We start from the raw sequence: 19,162 nt of genomic DNA, 5'->3' as shown, positions 1-19,162 counted from the left end.
AGATTACTTGATCCCTTTTGGGGAAGGTGGGCTCAGTAACCTACCTGCAGGGCCATGCGGAAGAGTTTTCTGAGCATCTGCAGGATAAAATCACTCAGATCTGTTCCAGGTTGGACTGTAAGCATGAGGCACAGTCTGAGGAGATGCCGAGGGAATCTGTTGGACCTAAGGAAGTGGCCAGGATCCTCCGGACTGTAAATGCCACCATGTGTCATCTAGACCCATGCCCTTCCTGGCTGGTGAAGGCAGCCCGGGAGGTGACATGTGGTTGGGTCCAGGTGATGGTTAATACATCCTTGAGAGAGGGAGTGTTCCCGGCTGCCTTCAAGGAGGCACTGGTGCATCCCCTCCTCAAGAAACCATCACTGGACACTACTCTGTTGGACAATTTTTGTCCTGTCTCCCACCTCCTCTTTTTGGGGAAGGTGGTTGAGAAAGTGGTAGCATTGCAACTCCAGAGGATTCTGAATGAAACAGATTATCTAGACCTCTTCCAGTCAGGTTTCAGGCCAGGATATGAGACCGAGACTGCATTGGTCACACTTATGTATGATCTCTGGCGGGAGTGGGATGGAGGCAGTTCATGTCCTAACAGCCAGGAACCACGCTAAGACAAGGAATAGGTCTCTAGTGTTTATTACTGCTACATTAGACAGAAAATCCTAACAAACTGAAGAAGCGTGGGAAAAACCGAGACAGATAAACCCGAAAAGTTAAGGCGGGTCTGTTCTGTGTCTCTTTGAATGGCTGCTTAACTCCTCAGTTCTATGCATGCGTTTTCCCCCCTGGATAGGGGCCCACTCCTGCTCACCATCAGTACTCATGACAGTGCATCCATCCTGGCTCTTCTTGACCTCTCAGAGGCTTTCAATACCATCGACCATGGTATCCTTTTGGGGAGGCTCAGGGAGTTGGGGGTGGGTGGTGTAGTTTTGCGCTGGTTCACTTCCTTCCTCCAGGGCTGGTCCAAATTGGTGGTGATAGGAGATGAGAGATCCTAACCCTCAACCCCTCTTGTGTGGGATGCCATCGGGCTCGGTTCTCTCCCCTCTCCTATTTGACATCTACATGAAACCACTGGGTGAGATCATCCGTTACCATAGGATGAGGTATCATCACTATGCTGATGATACTCAATTGTATGTCTCCATCCCTGGTGAGGTAAGTGATGCTGTGACTGCCCTCTCTCGGTGCCTGGGGGCTGTAGGGTCTGAATGGGGAACAACAGGCTTCAGATAAACCCTGGTAAGATGGAGTGGCTGTGGGTTGATGGCTGCTCTGCATCCAAGAAGTTGTCATCTTTAGTTCTGGATGGGGATGCACTGCCCCATTCAGACCCAGTGCAGAATCTGGGGGTCCTTCTGGACTCACGACTCCTGCTCAAAGAGCAGGTGGCAGTCATGGCCAGAAGGGCCTTTGCGCATCTCCATGTTGTGCGCCAGTTACACCCTTTCCTGGATCGAGATGCCCTTCGGACTGTCACCCATGCCTTGGTCATCTCCCATATAGACTATTGCAATGCGCTCTACATGGGGCTACCCTTGAAGAGTATTCGGAAGTTTCAGTTGGTCCAGAATGCGGCTGTGTGGGCAGTGATGAGTGCCCCAAGGTCAGCACATGTGACACCACGGCTGCATGAGCTGCACTGGGTGCCAGTTTGCTTCTGGGTCCAATTCAAGGTGTGGTTATGACCTTTAAAGCCCTACATGGCATGGGGCCAGGCTACCTGAGGGACTGTCTCATCCCCATGACATCAACCTGTCCACCCGGTCATGCAGAGAGGGCATGCTATGGACCCCGTTGGTAAGGGAATTCCACTTGGCAGGGTCCAGGAGGCAGGCCTTCTCCACAGTGGCGCCCGCCGTCTTGAACATCCTGCCCCCAGAGGTGAGGCAAGCCCCTTCACTCCCGGCCTTCCGGAAGAATTTGAATCCTGGCTTTGCTGTCTCACCTGGTATAGGAAGGGCAATAGTTCTTCCTGGGGGTGGCTGGCGCCATAGAGCCCTCCCCACTAAACTAGATCTCATCACTACTTGGATTTTATAGTTATTTTATTTATATTTATATTTGGCTGTTTGTACTGTATTTTGTATGTTTTATGGTTTTAAAATAAATAAATAAATAAAATATACATCTTCAGAATTCAAGCCAGTATTTCCTGCTGTTGGCTAAGATGCTAAAGATTTGAATGTTTCTGTTCAAGAAGGCATTTCTCCTCATGCTGGATGGGTTCAGATTTTATCATACAGAACTGTAGAGTTTTTCAGTGACAGTGAAAGTTATATTATGAATATCCCCCAACAGTGCATTAATTAAAGCTTTTTACACTTTCCATGAATCTTTTTTCAGTATAATGTACATATTTTAAGATGCATGTTGTTTTCTGATTCCTGTACATCTTACCACCCAAATCTGGCCAATTTATTATGTATTTTGTATTGTCATTTCAATAGAATAAATGCTGCAAAACTTTTGATTGATTGGTTACTGGAAAAGCCAAGGTACTGATCACGATTCAGGTTTGTAAATGTACTTCAGTATGCCACAGAGTGACAACTGCTAGAAATTGCTGTGCATCTGGCTAGGTTGTTAACTATGTTTTGTCATAATCTCCAGTGGTAGAATTATTTTTTCTATGTAACACATAATATGTATGAAAATAATATCAAGAAAGGAGCAGACAGGCTACACTTTTAAAATCAAGTTTTGGTGGCAAAGGGTCTCACTCGGTGGGACAGTGACACCGTTACGTCATTGAGTAAGGCTAAGATTTTCAGATTTGCTTTTGAAGGGTTCTTTTATTGGAGTGGCTTAAGTCCGAAAGGTTTCCATGCCTCTTTTTGTTGTTGTTGAAAGATGGTAGGCAGTCTTTTTTTTATTTTTGTCATTTATATATTTCCTTTTTGCCAATAAGGCACTCAGTTTGACAGGAATTGTGGGCTGCATGTTGGCCACCCCAAAAGAAAGAAAACACTCTTGCTAAGCATGCCTCAAAGAGTTTTCAATTTAATGCAGTCCTAAGTTACAAGTCATATAATATCCCAAAGATCCCCTGCTGCAATTAATTGGCTAGGAGCCATTTATCCTTATCCTATCACTGATTGTTTGGGTCTTTGAAAATAAGAGTTAACTCTTCCTAAGGTCCTTACCTTAATTCCCACCTAAAAGTCTTTGTTTCTTAGACTGACTTTTCCACTGTATTTGTAAAACCACTTTTATAACCACCGTCAAGGCTTTCCTGAAGACAGATGCTTTAATGGAGGCCTAATTTACATTGCCCCTCCTAATTCTGTGTTCCTGCCAACATCAAACTTAAACTATCTTTGTGTGTGTCTGTCTCCAGATAAGAACAGTCTGTGTTCTATGTTTGGAAGAGCACTTACCATACTGTTGGCTCTGCTCTGTGAGGAGGAATGAATGGCTACTGTGATAAAACTAGTCTGATTGTATTTTGTTTGTCCTGGAAGGAGTAGTGAGCAGTAGCTTGCTATCTAACAGGCTTTGTAGCCAGGGTGGAAAGCCCTTCGTGGAAGATACTGTTCTGGTGGGGTGGAGTGGGGTGGAGGGACAGATTTAATCAGAGCCTAGCAAGAGAGTATTAAAAGAGGCCAGTCTTAAAGTGGGCTTGTTATATGCTATTAAGAAAGTTAAAGCATTGTGAAAATTAAGATAGAGCAGAGAATAAATATCACAATAAAATCAGCATTAGCCCACGTCCATGACTCATCCTGTCCCATTTACATGTTTATTTCTGTAACTCCACAAGAAAGACCCTGTTAGCAGTTCCATTATTTTTTTCCTTTGCAAATTCATTTCTTTTCTGTTTGACTAAGAAAAGTATATGTGTAACTCTCTCTCCCTACATTTGTAACATCATGTAATCACAACAAGCTTCACAGGTGGTCTTGGAGAGAACAGGCAGTATATATTAACAAAGTAGTTTTAATTGGTAGCAGTGAATTGGAAAGAAATATTATTAATTTTCTTGAAATTGGTATTCCCAAAATACAAAATCCTTGGAGTATCTGTTTTATTTTTTTCATACATTTTATTGCATCAAACTAATAGGTATACATGGTATACCTATTAATTAATTAATACTGTTAAGGTAGTGACAGTGTAATATAATATCAAAATTGATTTAAAAATAGAAAGTGAGAAAGAAGGGGAAAAAAGCCTGGAAATGATATTGTAAACAGAATAATTCCAACAAAATTGCCAAATTGCTCAAAAAGTCCTCTTTCTTGCTACTTTGACTAAATAAATAGAGAAAAAAATGAGTAAAAAGAATAAAATATAATAAAATAAAAATCCATTCCTGTATAACAGTTATATAGGGTATGCCAAAAGTCAGGCCCAATAGACTATTTATTATGTAAGTTACATTAAATGTTAGGGTTAGGGTTGCCATTTTCTCCTAAACACTTCCTTACTTGTTTGACACATGACCTTTGAACATTCCTAGGTACAGTAGCATTTTCTCTGAAAAAAAATTTACAAAACATATTGTGATTGGCCTGTGGTATCTAACTTTTGGTACACCCTGTACATGTCTCCTATTATTATAATATTTATTTTGACCAAGCATGAAATCTCAGCGGGTGGCAGCATCTATCTGATCTTGGCTGATCTCAGAAGCTAAACTGGGTTAGGTCTGATTTAGACTTAGATGGGGAGACTACATGGGAATTCCATCACTGTTGGCTAGACTGGGAAATCAGAACCAATGGCAAGCCAGTTCCCTTTTGTTGCCAAGGTCAGATACTGTTACGAAGAGTTGACCTTGATTTGCAGGCCTTTTTACACAATCCAAAGTCAAATTAACAATTATTTAAGCGTGAATTATGGCAATAATGTCTAAATCCTATGAGTTAATGTTTCTTTATTAAGCAATAAAGAGCCATTCACTGCGGATGTTAAAGTAGAGCCTCCTGGACGATGGCTTACTCCTTATGAACCTTACTCCCAGTTCTGTGTATTTATTTTATTAAATTCTGCAACGTACCTTGGCTTTATATAATTAAAAGCATAAATATATTTTATATAAAAGTTTTAGTGATAATAATACTTAACAGATTGTTAACAATCCCTTTGAATATAAAATGCCAAGATCTTACATAACCTTTTCCTCCAAGGAGCAAAGAGCAGTTTACATACGATTTCTAGGCAGTTTACACTTTCCAACCATTTCAGAGAGCCAGTTCTAGTTAGCCTTACTATAACATTTTCTTAATTCAATATTTATATTTCTTTCATTGTGCTTTAAAATATTTCCGTAGCAATTCATACAGGTAAATGTACTCTTGAAGCATTCACTTATTTGTGTTTACTGGGTTTCACTGCCTCTTCATTCTTGCTGTACATGCCTAATACAGACTCTCTAATTGTATTGCAAAATGGACAAATGGCATTGGGTTTGACTCTAGAACTTAGTTGGCAGTATGAAGAACTTGGACTATCTTCTTTGTACTGTCTACTAAAAAAATCTCATATTCCTTAATGTGGTTTCTCTCTGTGTGTGTGTGTGTGTGTTTTTTTTAATGAATGGTTTCTGTTAAGGGGAAATTCCTCATAATTCACTGATTTTAGCAAGGCCAGGCCTAAAGAAATGGGCAAGCAAAGGTTGTTATTGTCCAAAGAATAATGCACTGTGCTAGTTAAATGAATAATCACCAAAATATGACTAAGCCTTAATGTATTGACATTTCACCATATACATGAATGTGAATGTACATGAATGTGTTTTACTTAAGCTGAAGTGAAACATCTTATAACATAGTGAGTCATTGGAAATGTTTCATTCAGATTAACTAAGATAGTGCAAGTTTTATACAGCTATAGTCCCAGGAAAGAAATTATATTGGTTGAAAAAATGCTGGATTTCACAAGTGGATGTGATTAAGTTAGCATTAGCCATTCATTTGCTATGTGTCCTTGAAAAGATGAGGATCAGAACATACATTTATTTAAACAGTATAAAAAAAAGGACTTTCATGATTCTGTTAGCAGAAACACAAATATCTGTTGTAAATAGGAAGCTGCAATTTCTTACTTGGTAAATTTCTATTAAGAGTCATACTGCAAAAACTCTGATCCTGGAATAACCACAAAGAAATAATATCATTGTCTCTTGTGTTTTCTTTTGACAGGTCCTTGACCAGTATGAAAGAGAAGGCTTTAATTTCCTGGCAAAGGTTTTTAATTCTTCCCATTCTTTCTTAGAAGATCTCACAGGTCTGACTTTGTTGCATCAGGAGACCCAAGCTGCTGAGGTAAGGTACTTCAAGTATAAACAAAAGAAAGTAAGAGTAAAGATTTATTACTGGTCAACTTCATTAATTAGTAACAGCTGGATTTTTTGGAAGATTACTACTGATTAATATTTTCATATAACCTGCATGGATCAGATTCATGCAGCAGTTAGAATTCATTCTTCCTTAAAACTGCATCAGATTATTTAAAGCATATGTCCACATACCCCCAGTGGGTTCGGTTCACTATTATTTTAAAGTTAAATAGCAAACAGTTTCTATTTAATTCTCTGTACTATATGGGAGTGACCTATCTATGTGGTTGCTAGGAGTTGAAAATGACTTGATGGCACATATTCAATCAGTCAATCAATATGGGAGTGAATGTAAGTTATGACTGAAGGAACAATTTGCTGATGATTTTCCTAGTGCCATTATTATGGTAAAATATTGCATTTTAATTGTTAACTAGTATCAGAGTGATTGCTATACAATAAAACAGCACTGTATTTCTGTGTTTTCAGTTTTGCATATGCTAGCTTATATTATCTTTAGCAACTGAGAATACGTTACCTATCCTATTTAAATTTATTAGCCGCCCAGTTACAATGGACTCTCTGTGTTACAACTGTTACAATTCTATAAACACATAAATTGAATTACACTCTGACTTCATACTGTAGCTTGCCTACTGTCTTTTCATCTGTGGCCATCAATGCACATAGCACAATGTTGTTGTCAAGAGAATAACAGATACATGATGAAGGCATCTTCTCTTTTTTTGTGGCGAAAACACAAAATTTTCATTTATTCATCTCAAAAGCATCACGCTATCTCTCTTTGCGCACGTGCACATACACACACACATTTCCGTGCATTACAAATACAGAGAATAAGTGGTAACTTCAGCTAATGTGGCACACTCAGTATTTCCTTTACACAATCAAGGTGTATCCTAAATGCATTATCTTTATAACATCTATCTATGTAAGCAAAAAATTCCATATCATTTAGTCATGTTGCTCTTATTAACTGAGTGTATAATGGATAGATCAAATGTATTGTTCTTTACAGGGTTATTAAATATGACTGCATAAAAGATTATTATCTAGCCTATATTCTTTGTTGTTGACCCCACTTTTGACCTTAAACTGTCATGTAGGAATATACAGATCCAACTCTTAATGCATTTGTTTTCAGACTATGCAAAATATATGCATATGCTGTACCTTCTGGGGATATCCCCAGAAACATTCCAAGGTAGTTTGGAAGGTGCTGTGTTTCCCTGGCTTCTTTCCACTATGTGGCACATGAGTACAGCCCATGTTGATTAATTTAGGCCATATCAGTGACTGTCTGATGCTAGGGAAAAATGGAGGTGCCTGTTTCTTTCATGCCCTTCTCATGAACTAACCAAATGCATATGGCTGGCAGATACTGGAAACTGGTAGCTGTTACTGTGTTCACCAACCACTGGGCCAAGATGCTGAATGAGTCTGTCTGTAATGGTTGGAATACTGAATGATTATGGATTGTTCTTTACCTTGTTGGTCCTGTTTTTGGTGTTAGCCCCTCAGAATCGCAATTTGTGAACTGGGCAGCCATATAAATCAATTAAATCAATAACATAAAGTATATCTAGACCATTGCTTTTCAGTTCTTATGTGAATGCTGCCATTCAATTAGCTCAACTACCTGATGTTTCTTGAGGGCTTGCAGGATTCAGGGGTCCCAACAACTGCCTAAAGTTATCAGGTCCTAATTTCAGCTCTGAGTAGGTTTTATAAAGTCTCTTACAGTTTATTATTAGAGCTTAAATGTGGCCTTGGTATGGACCAAAATAAAATATGCTTTCTTTTTCTGATCTGTTTTAGTAAAGCTATTTTCACTGAGGTTTCACATTTCTGTTACAGGAAATTGGTTTGGAGTAAAGACCAGAGAGCCATTATTAGAGTGCAATTTTTCTCCTCAAAACATGGGTAGCCGCTGTTTTTTTCCACAGTCTTATGACTCATGAACTGCCTGGCTGCTGAGTTACAAAGTCTGTCCTGTAGGAAGCATTGCATTTTCTGAAAGAGCATCTGTGTTTTTGTTCATCTAGTTGCGAGGGAGATCCTGAAATCAGTTCTACTGAAAGATAGTAGTACAACACTATGGTTAGTTTATGGTTAAGATCAAAGTAAATCCAGTAGGAGTTAGGTATCAGTTAGTACCGCAAAGCTGTATCCTGTACGTCTGCTATTTCATTTCTTCTTCTTCTTTTTCCTTTGCCTTCAAGTCAGTCTTGACTCCTGGCAACTACCCAGACAAGGCCACACACTTTTCTTGGCAACATTTTCAGAAGTCATTTGCCTTTGTCTCCTTCCTAGACTGAGAGAAAGTGACTAGCCCCAAGTTACCCAGCTGGCTTCCACACCTAAGGAGGGACTAGATCTCAGGTTTTCTCTCTGATAGACTAAACTGGCTCTCTTACCCTGTACTAAGTCACCATCAACATTGTGACAGACATGGCCTTGTGATCTTAGAAATGGGATAGATGTGATCAACACTTTGACGGTCTGATCATGAAACTTCTTCTGCATAAAGATGACAGGTTTTCACTATTTGTCCTCATCATCCAAGATTATCATAATGACACTATTTGTATCATTTTTTGTTTATTGAATTTATGTGCTGCCTTTCTTCAGGAGAGCAACCATAAAAACAGCAATTTACAATAACAATAACAAACCTTTCCAACAATAAAAATATGACATATAAAACAGAACAAAATTAATACAGTTAAAATCAAAGCCCAAATTAAAAGCAGTAGTTAATATAATTAAGCGTTAAAAGTTTGGTGAAAGAATTGTGTTTTTACCAACTCTTGTGGGAGCTGAACGCACCTCCATAGCCTTGGGAGCCCCACAAAAGAACGGCGTTTCCCATGTACCCAAGAGTCAGATTGGTTGAAAACGAGACTAGTGGAGCCAATGAGAATTAGAAGAGAGGATATAACAGTCAAGGTTTGCAGAAGAATGAAACATGTTTTTAAAAAATCTAGAGGGTGAGACCCAACCCCCAAAGAGAACAGAGCACATTCAAAAGCCACAGAACATTGCTAGAGAATTCTTTAAAAAAAATTTTAAATGGCTTTATAAAACAAGAGTTGTTGGGGAAAGTGCCACATCAGCCTCAGATATTTTCACCCTTTGTCCAAACATTTTCCATTCGCCTAAGTTACTGAGCTGATCTACTCCAGGAATTATGTTCAATGTATCAGGCTTTACACTAAGCATCAGTAAATATTGTTAACCATCTCTGGTTAGCATGCTGAGATGGACTGAGACCACCTAATTAAACAAAAATCACCAAGTGTGAATTATATAGTCTAAAAGTTGAAGCATTCATTGTGAAGGTAACGATGAATTATGTATGAGGTGCCCATCAGTGCTGTTGTTTGTAGTTGGGCTGTCCCAAAGTTGTCCCAAATTTAGGCAATCCAAATTCTATGTCCTTCTGATATTGCACTTTGGGCCCTAGTGATAATTGATACCATAGTCAACAATTTATCCCATATTTTTGCAAGATTGTACTGTATTCTTTTCTACTTCCTCGTCTTCAACATTACTCTGTCTTGGGATAGCTACATCAATAACCCAAACATGGTTCTTTTCAGTGGCAGTAATGTCTGGTATATTATGTTTCAGGTATCGATCAGTCTGAATTTTAAAATCCCATAAAATTTTTGCTCTGTCATTTTCAGTGACTCTGTCTGTGATTTCATGTTTCCAGTAATTCATACTGACTTTAAATCATACTTTTACATAAATGTCAGAGTAATATCTTCCCAACCTAATCATGCTATTATTATTATCATTGAGAAATGTCCTATTTGGGGTTTTTTCCCCCTGTATTTTGTAACACAGTCTAAAAGAGGCATACTGTAATTTGACTACTGTTAAAAACTTAATTTCACTCTCCTATATTGCTAGTACCCCTCCACCCATTCTCAGCATCTACTGCTTCTCAAGTGAACACTTTTCAACTTGGATTATATATTTAGAGCTGTAGTTTATTTTCATATGATAACAAAGGTAAATATTATCAAGTGTAACTTATTTCCTGGGAAAACTGAACTATCCGAAAGGGTGAACAAAGGAAAATGTATCCCTTTGAATTGTGGTGCTAGGGAACACTGAGAGTTCCTTGGACTGGAAGAACAAATAATTGAGTACTAGATGAAGTACAACCAGGCTATTCTCTGGAAGCGCTAATAATGAAGTTAAAGCTTAGATATTTTGGACACATAACAAGAAGGCAGCAGTCAAGGAGAGGAGACTGATGCATGGAAAAAATGAGACAATTGAAAAAGAGACTGATAGAAGACAAGGTGGCTAGATGCTATCCCTGATAATACAAGCACAACCTTAGAGGAGTTCAAAGAAGCAATTACTGATGGACACTCACTGAAGAGTCAGAAGTGCCCAAACAACAAAAATTAGTTCAGTAAGAATGTCGATTTCTCAAAACCTATAAACAAGATTTGTGATAAAACTATTATGTAATTCTATGGTCAAAAGTCCCTAATTTTCTACTTGTAGGCAGATTATTACTTTAAAAGTTCCATGAATATTATATCACAAAATATTTGATCTAGCATCCCAGGGCAGAAAATGGCTGCCGCATGGATGTAAATAATCATAGTATTTACTACTACAACTAAACATATGTTTCACAGAAGGTTTCAAAGGCATGTATGTTACCAAAAACTTGTCTGTTCTCATGGGCTGCAAGACATTAGAGAAGACTGGCTACAGGCAAGTTAACAGCTCCAAGGGAGCCAATAATTCAGTCAATTAAAACCAGAGTTAGAATCTAGGCCAGATTTCACACAAAGTTCAGGTTAGAGTCAGAGTATCAAAGCCTAAGGCCATAATCTTGCGTGCATTTGGGACGCAGGACCAATGCCCCAAAAGCCGTGGGAGCACTGAAACTCATTACCTAAAGTTGGCAGGGAAAGACTAGACAGAAGGATCCATTTTGCTCAATGTGAAAATTTTAATACTGCTCCCATTCTCTGTCCCTTCATCTCCTGTTTGATCACTCTGTTTACAGGTGAATGATTCTTAGCTTTGGTCTGCAGATCTCAGCTTCATGTAACTTTGTTTGTAACTGACGCTCATAAGCAGACCATTTACCTGCAGGCAACATCAGTAAAATTTTAGAGTTGCTCTTATTCTTTTGGCACGAAGATCATTTTAATTTGACCATCTTTTATGTTCATATAAGCAACTTTTTAAAATAAATCTCATTTGGATCAATTGCAAAAGCATGTTTTGCTTAAAATATATTTCCTTGTGAAGAATCTGTTTTCCATGTAGGTTGTTGTTCTTTACAGCAGGTTCCATTGCGGTAAATTATAAATAGCTTGTTTGAGACACTTTCTGTTATTCTAATGTGAAGAGTAAGAATTGCAACAACATGTAAGAATTACAACTTTTTTGCTGTAATTAAAGACATAAATTATAGAACAGTCTGTCTGCGCACAAACGAATACTTCTATGGTATATAGGCCCCTGTAGGACCTTGGAATTGGAAGAGAAAGTCAAAGTCGCATTTGTACAAATTACTTCCAGATGTAGATTTCATAAACACGTAACATTGTTGCTGTGAATTCTTCGAAGCAACTCTGCATCTTGTAAACTGAGTTTTTGAATACTAATTCTATATGAATATAATTTAGTGTTTAGAGTTGTCTTCTACTTATGCAAGCTTAAATATGACACTTAACAGTATTTTAATTATTCACATTTATGTATGTATGTATGTATTCCCCTTGTGTATGTATTTAACCTGACAGTAATTTTTTGGGACTTCATGGCATGATGCTGTTATGGTTTGGTTATCCCCTACAGTGTGTTTTCCTCCTATTCTCAAGACAGGAGGAAAGTAGGCTATTTGGGAAACTGCTGTCCCTGCAGCCTTCCTCTTGCTGTACTTCAGAAACAAGGCCAAAGAAGTTCTTGCTCTTCTGGAATGGAGGAGGCAGTGGTTTCTGCTACTACCTTGAGGGGAGCAAGGAGCAGGGGAAAAGGATTTTGCATGTCTCTCCCCCATAGCCATTGAAGTCCAGATTCCTCACCAAAGGCCATCTCTGGGTATGTTGGGGTGCAGAAGCCAGAAGTGGCAACGCTTGCTCTGTTCTCTCTGGCAGCCAAAGCAGAGAGGGCCATGGAGGCATGGAGTCCCATACCCAGATGTACAGTAATACGAAACAAATTTCCCAAGAGGCTGAGTGGAGCAAGCTTAAGATTACCCAAGAAAAATGTTGCTGGTTAATTTAAAAACGTAGCGCACAGCTTCATCAGACATAAAAGTTCCCTGCAAGTGGTAGCCGCTGCAGTGGGAGAATTAAGGAAACTGGAAATGGTTGGTGAAAATGACTGTCTCCTGGGTGATGAGTAGCTTGGATGAACTGGTAAGGATGACCATAAAAGTAGCATAAATATCCTCAATTTAGCTTCATCATGGAAAAGTAAGTCCTGTCCTGTGAACTAGAGTTTCAGTAATTTGATATTTCAAAGAGATGACAATACTTTTATTCTTGTTCCTCAAATTATTGGCAAAAAGTTGGTCTGTTCTGTCTGTGCTGAACCTTTAGGGACAGCCTGTTTAATTTGTGGTCAGCACAGCTAAGTTGAGCAATTCTTTTGCACTGAAATAAAACAAGGCTGTAGAAACTATGATTAGGAAGTTAAAAGATGGAGAACAACCCAATCCCCAGACCATGGCAAATGTTTGGAAGCCAAATGGAGCAGAGCCAGCTAGCAATGCAGAGCGTAAGTCATTTGAAAAGTGAAATGAGTACCATTTGATAGGACATTTATAAATGGAGCTTGTTTTAAAAGACAGAGATGAGGAGGAAACACTACGTAAGTATAAAAGCAAGGCGTTCCCGCATGGAGTTACTCCATCCTTGTTATACTAGTAAGTACTGCTTGCTTCATTTTCTTAATATCCATATACATCTTCTATCATTTTTTCAGCCTCATTGTGGCTTTTTGGCAGTACAGAAGAAACCAAGAGTGGGCAAATGTTCACCTTAAACTTTACCAGACCACATGTTGAATTAGGAATATTCAATATGCAAATCAAATGTTATGGAATCATAGAGTTACTTAGACTGCAGAATCCAACACATTCAGGAATCCAAATTAAAGCATTTCTGATAGATGGCTGCCCAGCCTCCCATGGAATACATCTCACAAAAGGGAGGCTACATATTTTACTGATTCTGTTCTGTCCTATAACATACAGATGCTTCTTGCCTATGTAGTTAGAGCACTTTTCTTAAAGATTAAGTATGCAGTTTTACTGTTTAACATCACTTGTTAATATTAATAAGGGAGAAAGGAGACATTTGTAAGATCAAATCACAAATATTTGTCAGTGTAGCAGTCAGAAAGGATGTCTGTGTTATTTATTTAGATCACAACCACCTTTCCAATGATTTAAGATCAGGATACCCCATTGTGTTATTTCTGAATGAGAAAATTACCAGAGAAACTCTTCCAGAAAAAAGAAACTGCTATTGCAACTCTTATGTAGTAGTAGTCCACAGCAAGTATGTAAATGGCTTTCTAAATGCAGTAGTCCACAGCAAGTAGTAAACGCATATTTGCTGTGGACTACTGCATTTAGAAAGCCATTTACATGTGGCGATTCAAGTCTTAGTGAAGTAAATAATGGCAAACTGAAAAGCAGGAGTGTTCTTTGACCAAAAAGACTCCTACCTGTAGATAAGCCATTAGATTCACTTTAAGGTTCTTGTTGATTCAGTCAGAAGTCTAAATCAAAGTAGTCTTGGAGAAGTGGGGAAGTGTCAAATGATTGGAGAACAAATATGGTCCTCCATTTCAAGAAAAAGAGAAAAAAAGAGGATCCCAGTAATTGCCAACCAGTGAGCCTAGCATAATAAAACAGGCCATGTGTAAGCTTCTTGCAGACAGTGTTACGATTGCTAAGAGTTATGTGGTTTTGTCAAAAATCATTCAGATGCACACTGTCGTCTTTGAAAATAACTACACTAGAGGACAAGGGGAATCCTGTGGATAGGTGGATCCATAGCTGACTGGCTAACAACACTCAGAGGGTGAATATCAAGTTGGAAAGCAGTAATCCATTGGGTCCTGCAGGGATCTGTCTTGGTATTATTCAATAATTTTATTAATCACCTGGATAAGGGAACTGGGCTGCTTTTCAAACATGCGGAATACACAAAATTGGAAGATCTGGCCAACAACCAGGATGACAGAATGAAATTGCAATCTAATCTGGATAAGTTGGAAGTCTGGGGTGAGAGGAAAAAGATCTTCAATAAAGAATAAGATACTACATTTAGTGAGGAAAATGCATGGCACGTGTACTAGGATGGGCATCCATGGCTTGGAAGCAATACATTTTTGAAGGATATGGTAACAACGTGAAGATGAGATAGTGGTGTGAGACAGCTGCTAGGAGACCTAGTATAGTTCTGGGTTGTATAAGAAAAAGCATTGTATCAACAATATGTGAAGTCCCTGTTCTCCTCTACTCTGCACTAGTGAGACCATACCTAGATGACTGTTTATGATTCTGGGTATCACATTTCCTGAAAACAATTGACAACTTAGAACAGGTTCAGAGGAGGCTGACGAAGATGATACAGAGAAAAAAAAGACTAAGGAGACACATGGTATCAGATACACAAAAGGGTGCTACTAGAGAGATGCAGGAGCTATTTTCTATTGCACAGAAACTGGCACCAGAAATAACAGGTATAGGTTGCAGTTATCTAGATTTCATTTAAATATAAAGAAAATCTTCCTGGTGCCAAGGGCTGTGCAACAGTGGAATACTCAACTTATGGAGGTTGTAGGTTCTCCATCTCTGGAGATTTTTAAGTGGATGATGGCCAACTACGTTTTGAGGATTGTTTGATTTTCCTGCAAAAGGCTGGAATAGATAATCTTTGTGGTCCCTTCCAGGTCCACAATTCTATGATTCTGTCTAGTTCAATATTCCATTTTCTGTAATGGCCAACCAGATGCCATAGGGAAGTTCACAAATGGAGCATGAATACAATGCTCACTCCCATTGCCTTTCAACACCTTGTACTTGAGGGCATACTGCCAGTATGCCTGGAGACAAACTTTAACTGTCATGACTAGGAGCCATGGATAGTCCTATCCTGCACTAATATCCTTTTAAAGTCAGCTCAGTTGGTGGCCATCTGTCATGTTCATCGTTTCAATGTTCTGAATACATCATAACGTTTCGCATGTCACTTTCCTGATCCGTGTTAGATTTCCAGCCGTGCCAGGCTGTAATCTCCTTACTGTAACTGTGGAATGTATGTTTGGGTTATTGACTGCGTTTCTCAGGCCGATGTGGGTGACGGTTGCTAACACCTGGGAAGGGGTGGTTGCTAAGCGGGAGCAAGGGGCGGGACCGGGTTTGAAGCGAGGGTTTTTAGTTTGTATTTGGCGCGCTTTTGCTCATTCTCAGCTTTCTTTGTATTTGCACACTATTCTTTCAATAAATCAGTTATCCTTAAGCACCTGCTTGTGAGACTGAATCTGTCAGAATAGGCAACCATTACACCATCCATCTTGTGGTAGCAAATTGCATAGTTTAAGTACTTTTGACAGAGTTCTGCAGTTTCATTACAGTCTCCTGCTATAAAACTTCCCCTTCCCAGAAGCAGTTCTCTCCAGACACTCCCCTCCTATGCTGCAATCAGACTTTTTTTTTAAAGGTTACATTACAAGAAAGAGAAAAAAAATCTTATCTCTCTTCAACTGCTGGTTGGTGATAAGAACTTTTCTGGCCTGGAGAAGAAATGTAAGAATCCAATGGAAAACCCCTACAAGACTATTTTTGGTCTGTAGGATGGAGGTTCCCATACATACATTAAAAGATATCTCTATATCCTGATCCAAGGAAATGTAATGAATTGAAAACTTTTTTTTAGATAAACTAAATGCTTACCGACATTGGAAAAGATATATTAATCGGCACTAAACCCCCACTATGCTATCACTGGCTGAGAAATTATGTTCTTGAAAATGATAACTGCTATCTTTTCCTCTCTCTCACTGTTTCACATATGGCATTCTTACATAAGTACTGTTAGTTTAAAAAGCAGTTTGAGGATTAGCGTGAAGTGATATTCATGCTAATTAGCACAAAGTGATATTGTTGCTGGTACATGCAAAATATTTCTCTACTTTTTCATATATTAAATGCCTTACAGATTTTACAGTATACGTCTTCAAAATAAGCTAATAATGTATTAATATTAATTAATGCTTCCAACCTTAAATTGTCTACTCAATCATTGCAGTATTTGCTTATGTGTAATAAATTAGTTTTAACAAAGGTTTTCAAGGCTTAAATAGAAGGTTGAATAGAGTAATATGTTACATGGCAAATAGGTTTATTCCTAATGAAAATACAGCCATTCCTCATTTAGTGGCTACCTTGTTTAGTGACCATTCGCAAATATAATGGTAAAAAAAAACATTTTCCAACCAATGCACACACATATGAGCAAATTCTGTGTGCCTGACAACAATGCACGCCAGAGTGGGAGTAACAGTGGCAAAGCTGCACAAGAGAATTTTATCTGAAAGAGATGGCAGCAACCAGTGATCTTCACAGCATTTCTCTTTCAGTCACATGTACGCTTAGCAACCATTTCACTTCCGATTTAAGGAACAGATTGAGGTCGCTAAATGAGGAGAGGGTGTATTCTAAGCTTTTGTTAATTAATTTTTGGTTGGATGAATAAGAACAGTGTGATTTTCTATGCTTTATCATTTAGTTTTTCTCTTATGGAAATTACTGCTTCTCATGTGTAATTCTCAAAGTGTTGTTAATGATAGTTTTAGGGTTTGGCTTTTATTAGAAGAGAAGACTGGGGCAGAATATAATATTCTTCATATACCAGATTGGTGTCACATAAACAACAATTCTGACCTGTTTTCTATTATCCCAGAATGTCAGACAAAGAAAAGTGTTATTAAGTTACAGGAAGACCAGTTCCAAGTGAGTGTCAGGAAGAATTTTATAACAGTAATAGCAATTCAGTAGTGGAACTAGAGGTGACAGGCTCCCCTTTCTTGGATATATTCTAGTAGAGGCTGAACAGACATCACTTGGGGACACTTTAACTTGAAGTTTTCCACTTAGCTGGGTGTGAATTTGATGGCCTGAATGACCCTTCTAACATCACCTATTCCATATGCATGTTTGATTATTTAGATGCAACTTTAATTGTTGACCAACTCTACCATGTTGGTTTACAACAACCAAGAAATAGAAACAGATAAATAACAAACATTACATTTATGTATTTAACACAATAATAGCTGAATATTCCTATGCTGAGAAACCATAAAACCCTAATTGTCATATAGTTATAAACAGGAGAGATCTTTCACAATTCATCTCCTCCTCAAAGGCCTGCTAAAATAAGCAGGATTTGATTGCTTTCCCAAATCCTAATAGAGTAGGGCTAGTTAAATCTCAGGCTTGGGGCGGTGCTGTTTCAGAGAAGGGGGCAGTGATTGAGAAAGCTCACCTCAGAGAACATTGCAGATGACAGAGGAAGCCAGGAGGTAACCTGCTCTTCCTGATCTAATTAAGCAGGCAGAAACTATTGGGAGCAAGTAATCTCATGGATATCCAGGTCCTCAGCTATGAAGGGCTTTAAGAGTGACAACCAGCACCTTGAATTGCCACAAGTGCAGCTGTTCAAATAGCAGTTTTACATGGGCAAACAGAGGCTCACTCATAAATATTTGAGCTGCTGCATTCTGGTCCATCTGTGTTTCTGAGTGGTCCTCAAGGCCAGGCCCAGGTAGAGTACATTTTAATGTTTATGTTTATAGTTCTAATCTTGGAATATTGGATATGAATGTATCAGTATCAAAAGTTATTTTAAAGTATCAAATAGAAATGAAGTGAAGAGTATCTCTTCTGAAATTCAGAGATGGGGTAGGGTTTGATGCTGCAGTCCAGTAACAAGGAAGAGTGACTCCTATGTGACTGAGTTCCTCATCTCATTTTTAAAACATTTACAATGTTTTACGGGGCTGAAGCTTAAGCCTTTCTTTATTAGCACATTTTGTTGTTATTCTTCCATGAGATCACATACCTGGGGTATGACCAGCTAGGTTGTGTAGAGAGAAGAGAAAGCATTCAAGTATTCTTCTGGCACTTTGCCATGTGAAGACTGATGAAGAAAACCTTAAAGGGTATGATTCTTTTATACTTTACAAACATGCTTTTTTTTTTAAAAAAAAAAAGTGCATTGAACTAGAAATCAGATTGTCAAAAAAGTAAATGCAAACTTAGAATGAAGTTCCAGTAGACACTTGCTAGCATAAAATTAAGTTTTGACTGCTCTTCCTAGTTTATATAGAAGGTGCAGAGCAGCCCTTCCCAATTTAATCTAACATACAGTACCTGAGGGGCACCAACATCTAGTTGGTTTGGGCATGCATATTCCATCATCCCCAGTCAGTATGATCAACAGAAGGGTGTAATTCAGTATGTCTGGAAGAGCCAGATTGGGTAAAGTTGGTATAGAGTTTCAACACTGAATTTAAAATAAATAAATAAATAACTTCAGTCAAACTGGCTAGGATTGCATGGCTGGGGCTGAAATAATAATCCTGAATGAAAACATCTGCCTGACTTTGTCCCAGGATTTTTTTAAAAAACAGCGGGTTGGGGGGTGAAGGAAGATACACAAATTAATCTACATTTATTCTTGGCTCTTGTTAGGATAGCAAAAGGTAACAACTGAACTATCTGCCTATAAGTAGTATCCCTCTATTATCTCAACATGCTCATTTTACTGCTGCTTTTATGTTCTTTTTATT

The 19,162-nt window shown here is 38.5% G+C and overlaps 1 protein-coding gene across 2 annotated transcripts in view; it reads left to right on the top strand.

Moving 5' to 3' along the window:
* ATG7 (autophagy related 7) overlaps nt 1-19,162 on the top strand; it is a 116,871-nt gene that overhangs the window by 61,844 nt on the left and 35,865 nt on the right. Inside the window, exons 16-17 of one of the 2 annotated variants that reach the window (XM_063291849.1) lie at nt 6,150-6,272; nt 8,165-9,975. In XM_063291849.1, coding sequence (XP_063147919.1) covers nt 6,150-6,272; nt 8,165-8,182 — 141 coding nt within the window. In that variant the 3' untranslated portion in view covers nt 8,183-9,975. Of the gene's footprint in view, nt 1-6,149; nt 6,273-8,164; nt 9,976-19,162 lie in introns of those variants that run through there. The other variant, XM_063291850.1, reaches the window with a different exon arrangement.

This window comes from Candoia aspera, chromosome 2 (genome assembly GCF_035149785.1).
Source record: "Candoia aspera isolate rCanAsp1 chromosome 2, rCanAsp1.hap2, whole genome shotgun sequence".
NCBI classification, from domain to species: Eukaryota; Metazoa; Chordata; class Lepidosauria; order Squamata; family Boidae; genus Candoia; species Candoia aspera.
This window is presented reverse-complemented; position numbering and strand designations above follow the sequence as displayed.